Here is an 8,644-nt window from a genome sequence, read left to right on the forward strand (position 1 = left end):
GCATTGATAAGGTGATAAGGTGGTTCTCAAATGCATCAGATACCCGTTTGTGACACCCGCCTGACTGAGTTCTCCACAAACAAGACTTTTGTCATGAGTGAAGAGGCGCGGAAATTCAGTGCAATGAGGTCATGGTTGAGCTCTCCTGTTCCGCTTGAAAATGTTTCAACACCACAAGCCACTCGAGAAAGAAATGGAACGAAAAGCTGCAAGACCACGGTATTTATCTCTGCCCATGTACCGCGACTCGATTCATTTGTTAAACCAAAACACAAACAGGTATTTGATCGCATGGATTGTGGCTTGTTTTGTCATGTTCATACGCAGATTGAAGTTTATATTGAAGGTCCATCGCTTTGTGATGACCACCGTACAAAGGAAGGTCTTCTTCTGTTCTATAGTTATTTGTTCAGCTCTTATTGCCGTATTCATAACGAAATTTCCCCGTAAATCTTCTTATTTGTGGAATGGATCCCGGGGCGAAATACAGTGTCTAGACGAAAATATTGTTTATATTGACGGGCGATTAGAATGCCAAAACATCCAATCTGTTAGATATTTGTCTTATCAACCCCCTGGTGGTGGATGGAATAACCAGCGTATTGCCTTCGAAAACGCAGTTGTCTTAGCGAAGTTACTGAATCGAACCCTTATAGTTCACCCATTGGCGCCTCACCAGGAAATACTTCAACTCAAAAAACGGAGACGAATTTCAGCTGGTTATGAAGTATACAACATGCTTCCCAAGGAAAAGTTGCTACCATTATCAAAAGTTATTGACTTAAAGTTGTTGTCGAAGGTGGTCCCAGTGAAGGAATTTGCGTCGGACCATGCACAGTTCCATAACAGATACAATCACTTAAAATGGGGAAAAGTTTGCCATAATGGTTTGTTAGGAACATGGGTCGATTCCGTACCACAGAAGACTGACCAGGAAAAATGGGAACGTCTTCAACAACACATGAAACGGTCTCTGCCCTCCTATAGGGAAATACCTGTCTATCGTCGAATTTGTAAAGAGGAATTAAGACATTTTAGAAACAACACTTCCAGTGATAGACCCGTGTGGGGAATTATGGACGAGCTTTTACACAAAACAGAAGATCTGGTATACTTCTCCGAGGGATCTTTGTATAATAGAGAATTGCTTTTCTTTGATAGGAAAACAGTTTTGAACGCGCATCAATGGATCATGCAATTCATTCATTTTGCATCGGACATTAGGAATCGGGTGATGGCTGTGTTAGAAAAACTAGAGCATCCTTTTAGCGCCATCCATGTACGTAGGACGGATCACCCATCGAGTTTCCAGATTAAACAAGACTTTTGGTTGTGGAGTTTAAGAGTGCGACAAGCACTGAACCTTACAAGAACACTTTACATTGCAACGGATGAAAGAAACAAAACTTGGTTTCAACCTTTCAGAGAAGCAGGATACAATGTGTTCTTTGCTGACGATTTTAATGACCAGTTGCAAGTTAAAAACATCCCAACTGCGGTCGTTCAAGACGTGTTGGGACTATGTGAACAACTCATTTGCGCACACGCAGATCATTTTGTAGGATCATACTATTCTACGTTTACTATGTATATTAAGAGGCTAAGAAAACAGTTCTCGTGGAAAACAGGAATGTTACGAAAGCCTTATACTTCTATTACATGGGCTGGATCCTCTCTATTCGCCGCCTCATGACTCGCCGCTGCACTCACTTCGTTAAGCGGATATACATAAAATCCGGTATGTACTTCATGTATCCTTTATACGGGGGCTTATACCCATGTAAATACACTATAATAGGGGATACATGAAGTACCTACGTAAAATTCCATCGAACCGTTGCATTGGAGAGAGGGCTGGATCACGTAACATTGGCAAAGAGATTTAATCATCCATGACCGAGGAGGATTTAGCATTCGTCCGCCGTGATGCAACATTTTGACACCAGCATAAAACTGGCGACAAATGGAGGCTACATTGGACGATGGGTCCGAGGCTTTCATTGCCATTGAAACGTCCTAATGTGACAGAACGACACAGCGGCAAAATGAGTGCGCATGCTCCGCAGATATGTGTTTCTAGCGAGAATCGATTACGAATGCTCCACTTCAATCGCCAAATTCACACCTGTTACCACAATATTTTTTTTTTGTTGAAGAAGATATGTGATGTAGGAAGTTCGAAGGAACCTTTCCTTAAAGGGGCAACCTTATCTATTTTGATTTGGGCTTATCCCTGCGAAACGAAAACAAACAATGGTAATTTTAAAAATGCCGCCATTTTGCCGAGTAAGTTGCTCACGCGTGACGAGCATGCGCACTCATTTTGCCGCTGTGTCCGACTCTCCTAATGTGGATACCATGTTATCATATTAGAGATCTTTAGATTCTAATACGAGTAAGAATACGAATACGAGATTTAACTTCAAGTTTTAGCGAAGTACTGAGAAAAGATATATTCCAGGAAGCTTGATTTTACTCTTTGTCAGCGACGAACTTGACACAGTTGTTTTGAATAATGATACCTAAGCCCTGTTGTGATTCCAAAAAGACGAGATCGCCTACGTTTCGAGGACTTATTTTAGACAAAAAAATGGTAGTAAAATGACGACGGCTATCTCGTTTTCCAGCCAAAATGGCAATGGTTCACGCATGCGCACTCTTTCTCTACTGGAAAAACTCGTATTCGTACTAGAATCTAAAGGTCTCTATTAAGGACGGTGCCTACTAATACAGAAGTATTTTTGCGCGGGTTATGACTATGCGGAAAAAGCAGTTCTTAGCAAGGGCTAGTGGAATCCAAAAAGAAAATTGGGGGTAACCATGCATTTTTAAAGATAATTAAGCAACAATAATTTTAAAAAGTACTGAAATACAAAGCAATGTATGGCATTTTCCCCAAATTGAAGTTTAATTATCTCTCAAAAATTCATTGTTATCCCCAATTTCCTTTTTGGATACCAAGAGCACTTGCTAAGTTCTGCTTTCTCCGCATAGTTTTAAACCGCGCAATAATATCCCTGTATTAGTAGGCACCACCCATAGGAAACCCGAGTCTCTTGAGATGCGCAGAACGTATGCGCAGTAACAAAAGCGGCACCGTCCTTAATTCCATTTAGCGCTTTACTTCTAACAAGCCCCGCCTTTCAAATCCCCCCCTCCCCGATTGTCGATTGTTTGTTGTTTTTTATAGGCGCCTCTTCCCAATTTCAACTGATAGCGATCTTCTGCTAAAAAGCACGTCAACGCGCCACTCCGTCAGCCGTCCTTTTCGTTGAATCACCCCTGTAAGATTTCATAGTAGCATTGAAGATGACTACTTTAAAATTGAATTCTTCCTTTTCCTATCGTTTAAATTCTCCTATTGTTCACAGGCGCTTATATCAGAAAGTAATTAAGTATCCAGGGACTCGTTTCGCGAAATTCCCGTTACTTTTCGAGGCTCGGTAAGTAGTTCAATTTTCAAATCCGATTGGTGATAACCTTTGAACCCAATGAAGAATTACTCTCTGCTGACAAACTGTAGACACATAAGATAAATTTCGGGTAGGTAAGTTATTGGGACTTTCGAGAGACAATAAGCGATTCTCGATCCCTTCAACTCTGAAAATGAAATAAGCGCCGCCGGCAATAAATCGAATCATTAACGTGTGGCCTTTGGGGCTTTAATAATTCTGGCCAAATGTCCAGGATTTAGAACAAAAATTACCCTTATTTGGTGGTTTAACAGTTAAAATTTAACCAATGCGACTCTTTACCTTCTGTTGCGGTAAAATGTGTCTCCTTTGACCGGTTCAAGGTTAAATTTAAGCCATCTGACTTTGGATCATCGACACCTTTAAAAACATTTACTTAAAGCGAGGACAATCATTATAATTATAATTTATACATTACCGACAAAATCAAGCTTGTTTCTGACTTTAGAAATATTTTTCTTGAGGGATTTTGATTGCAAAGTTAATAACTTGATAAGATTACTGTACTGTATAATCAACAGTAAGTACAGTTATCGTTAAAACTGTTTTATTATGACTAAGCATCCTTAATCAAACACGAAATGTTTCGTGCATAGCACATCGACAGATATAAACTACATGTGACACGATTTATAAGGAAGACCAGACCATAAGATTTTACAGCGATTTCCAAAGCATAAGGCAAGCATAAATAAAGTAAAAATAAATTCAATCTGTTTATACACGGTTATATTTAAAGCTAGAAGCTTGTGGGGTCGTGTAATCAAACAAATATTATAAACAGAACAAAAAATCTTTTAAAATCCCAACTGGCAGGGAGGCTTACCAGTTGGCTATTTCTGCTATTTACAAAGCGTGGCTGAGAATTTGAACAGGGGACTACCATGGAACAAATCCAGCTTGTTGTCAGGGAGGGGGCTGGAACCTGGGGCCTCCAGATTATGGGTCCGCGCCTCTAACCACTCGGCCACGTTCCCCCTCCTCCCCCCCCCCCCCCCTCCCTTCCCCCCAATTTCTGAGTTAGCCAAACACTTCCGTTTAACTGACATTCTACTTATTAGTTCCAGTGTACTAGCATTAAAGCGATGTAAATAAAAAATGTACCTGACGCTTATAACTCCTAAGCTTTCAACGATGGTCTGTATGAGAGTGATGGATTCTCAGCTATCTGTTAAAATTTAAGTCATTTCTCAGCTATCATCTAAAATCTCGACCATTTCTCAGTTATCAGTTACAAATAATAAAGAAGGATCTCTGTTAACTTTTACTTCTCACGTGCTTTTGCTGTTTAGTTTCGTATCAACGGTGTCCCTCCCATTAACCTAACAGTATCGAGTATCATCCGAAGATTTCTGAAGAGCTTTTGAATGATTTCAATCTCTTTCGGGACTCAATGACCAATGTTCATCAGCTTCTTGACTTCTAGAAACAACTGGTGAGAGGCTCCGAGCCATCATCGTTAGTAGCTTATTCTCTACACTGTTATTGGCAAGTTATTTGCAAGTACAATTCACATTATACTCAGGCAAGATATGTCAGCTAACAGTTTTCTTAACGTTTCTCAGCTATCAGTTTAAGAAATTGCCTTTCCCTTTCTCAGCTGACAGTTAAAATTTTCGTCAATTCTCAGTTAGCTCCATACTATCATCCAAACTTTTAAAGAACGGCATATGAATGAGAATGACGTGTTATTCGGTGAGTGACACCGAATAACTCGTAAAGCGGAAATCTGAATGCTCCTATCAGGAGTCGAGCCTAAGATCCTCCGATTATTCGTTCGGATGCTCTACCACTGAGCTACAGGAGACTCGTGGGAGCTAAGGCCATTAAACGGCTTGTGAGTATAGACGGACCTGTGGGTAATGATAGAAGATGTCCGCACGGCCATATATAGTATAGGAAGACATTAAAATTGTTTCCTTCTGGTCCGAAGGAAATAGTCAGCTTCAAAGCTGCATCGCCTTTGCATGAAAGCTTTGGTATTTGGTTTGAATTTCTTGTCTCTGTGAAGCGATGATGTGCGAGGCCTCTTTCCCTTTCCAGTCAAAACCTGCCTGAATCCCGCTGACCGCATGGGATCGCTGTAATTCGTAAAATGAGGCGCCTGGTGCTGCTGTGATTCGAATTCAGATCCGTTTATACTTGCTAAACTGGTTTGAAACTCGTCCAAAGATATATCCGACATGCATCTCTTAATATGACGCATGCGCTTTATGGAAGGAGTAGCAATGTACTTCTTGCGTTGCTTGTCGGTGTATTGGACATCAAATCGAACCTGAGCGTCGTCTTCCTTGGCCTGTCTTCTTGGAGCATCGTCGCGTCCTCTAATAGTAGAATGTCTTCTTATGGGGGCAAATTCTGTAGTTATTGGTCTTTTGCCTCGCGTTGCAGGTTTTCGTACTCGGGGTTCATCCACGTCATCTGGAACCGAAAAATCCACGGATAAAACCGATACGCCTGTAAAACGAACCAATCTCCCACGGTCTGCGCAGTAAGGCTCTTGATATCTAACAATTTCGTCGCACAATTTTTCTTCCCGTGGAACTACAAAAACCCGATGATTTGTCTCTCGGTAGCGTCCCTCACTAATTTGCTTTTTGCGAGCAGCTCTTTCCATTCTCTGTCCTTGAAGCTCGAACGATTTCTGACGACAGCAACATTTAAAAGCTCGACGAATTTCTCTGTTTGTGAAGCCGTGGAGGAGAGGAGAGAACAAGCAATATGCTTGGGCAAGACAGTTGAACGAACACTTCACAACGTCGGGGATTATTTGTGGGATGACAGACGCTAAAATGTTTTCCACGGTAACGGGAACAAGGCAAGTGACAAATGCAGCTATCTGAAGAAGCATAATCCATTTCGCTTCACCATCTCTTTTGCGCGAGTCAAAATGAGCTTTTACTTGGGGAAGACTTTCCCTCCTTACTTGTTGCTCATAACCACGAACGCGTTTAAATAGTTTGTAATTTGAGAAGCAGAGGATTACCAACGGTACCACAGTTAAAACGACCCCAATAAATACAGAGTAGGATATCGATAAAGAAACACTTGACGGGTGTTCATGGAGAATGGGTGAGCCCCATCCGAGAAAAGGGGGGACGGCCACACCCAGCGCAACCAATAACAGTAGTGCCAATGGGAGAAAAGGAAGGTTTCCTGAAGAGAAAGCGGTGTATTGGGTAGCCCAGATTGTCTTGCATAAAGTGATCAATGATATCACAGGAACACACAGAACCGATGAGCTGAACGATATGTTGAGAACACAGAGCAGGATGTCTCCAATGTTTGGCCAACCAAAATAGATTACAGCTGTTATTGACTGCACAGTATTGGCGATGTAATGACTGACAAGGAATATGTTACACGTTTTCCGCACCTTTTTGCAACAAGCATGAATGACGCACAACGGAAAATTTGCTAGGAAAGCTGCAACGGCAATCGTGATACACAAGGCATGGTAAACTTGCAACTCCTTCCTCAGTTCTGGATTGAAGTTTTCAAGCCGTAGGTTTGTTTCATTTGTCGAGTTGTCCATATTATCACCATATGTGAACCTTTTCCAGCGGCCTCAGTTCAACCTTTCTACGTCGTGTAATCACCGTGTAATGTGCTTGAAAAATCAAAGTCTATATATGGATGAAATCCTTTAGTGTGGCCACTGAAATGAAAGCTTTTGGGCGATGCTATTAGTTTTTCAAGGAGTGAAATTTTGACACTCTAATGTTGCAGCACATGGATTTCTTAATATTCTATGAATTTGTCCAAACTATTAAATATTATTGCATGAGTTCCGTCTGCACCGTTACGTTGAGTCCAAATCACTCGTAAACAATGTCCTCCTTTTTCTTTCCTTTGAAAACCTGCAGAGTGATGAGTGAAGTGAAAATCAGTTGTTTTGTTGATACATATCAATGATATTCTGGAGGCAATGTATTCAACGTACATTACAAAGTAGAAATTCTTTGCAATTCACGTGATGCTACCTTCTCGCCCCAGATCCCGCGAACTTTGTGGACCTTAGCTGACAATGGATCGCGGACTGAATACAAGAATAAATCTTCTAAGGTATGGGATAAATGAAGATGCAGCCACCCAATAAGCAAATTACCAAAATGCCACCCGATATCCCAGTTGTTATCAGCTACGGATTCTCATTTACCAATTTTAAATAATAGTCAAAGTATGTATTTTATGTGCACAATAAATTAATAAAATAATTTGCATTTCTATTCAACATGGTCTTAAAAATTTTAAAGCGACTGACTGGAATATCAAACAAGCAACAGGTCCTACATGATCGCGTTTAAAAGTAACTGTGGTGTCTATCGATTTTCAGAAGAAAATAAAATTATTATTTACGGTGATTGAAAGGCCGTTGCAGTGGCAACTAGTTTACATCAATGACATTAACGAAGAGAAGTCGTCTGGAATATCTCCTACTGACAGAAATCAGACATTCAAATCTCAGAAATCAAATATTAAAAATAAATCAAATATAAATCTGCATCAACAAAGATCAGAAAACGTTGAGTTCGAAAAGAGTAAGTTTCAAAATTTTCTTCCAAAAGCAAGAATTGTTGGAAACAGTAACTGTCCACAAAACTAATAGGCCTAATCACGGTTTTCGACGCCATTTTGACGAGCAGGCAAACAGGCTCGAAATAACAGTGTTTGTATGGAAATCCGATGTCAAATAATTTTCATAAAACATCGCTTCTGAAAAATTCATGAATTGGAAACTTTTGGCGATAGGAAAATGATTATAAGAAAAAATCGTAGGGATGTAACTTTGCCAGAAAGCGTCCAGTTGTGTTTTGAACTTTCCATACATTTGTCTGTCGTGAACTGCTCTAAAAATAGCTCGCGGGAAAAAATACAGGGAAATGTATGGAAAGTTCAAAACACGACTGGACGCTTTCTGGCACAGCTACATCCCTCCGAATTTTTCCTTAAAATCGTTTTCCTAGTGCCAAAAGTTTCCAATTCATTAATTTTTCAGAAGCGATGTTTTATTGAAATTATTTGACATCGGATTTTCATACAAATACTGTTATTTCGAGCCAGTTTGCCTACTCGCCAAAATGGCGTCGAAAACCGTGATAAGGCCTATTCCTTTCGGTTTCGAAAAATGCGAAAAAAGGTCAGCTACCATTTTCGTAAAGCCAACAGCA

General features: G+C 40.4%; 1 protein-coding gene across 1 annotated transcript; it reads left to right on the plus strand.

Moving 5' to 3' along the window:
- The first annotated feature begins 142 nt into the window (after positions 1 to 142).
- On the plus strand, positions 143 to 3,968 carry LOC146475385 (uncharacterized). The gene has a single exon (XM_085115793.1). The coding sequence runs from the start codon at positions 161 to 163 to the stop codon at positions 1,691 to 1,693; it is 1,533 nt and encodes a 510-aa protein (XP_084971919.1). The 5' UTR covers positions 143 to 160; the 3' UTR covers positions 1,694 to 3,968.
- Positions 3,969 to 8,644: the final 4,676 nt, after the last annotated feature.

This window comes from Pavona decussata, unplaced genomic scaffold, assembly GCF_977016875.1.
Source record: "Pavona decussata unplaced genomic scaffold, jaPavDecu1.1 SCAFFOLD_84, whole genome shotgun sequence".
Lineage (NCBI taxonomy): Eukaryota > Metazoa > Cnidaria > Anthozoa > Scleractinia > Agariciidae > Pavona > Pavona decussata.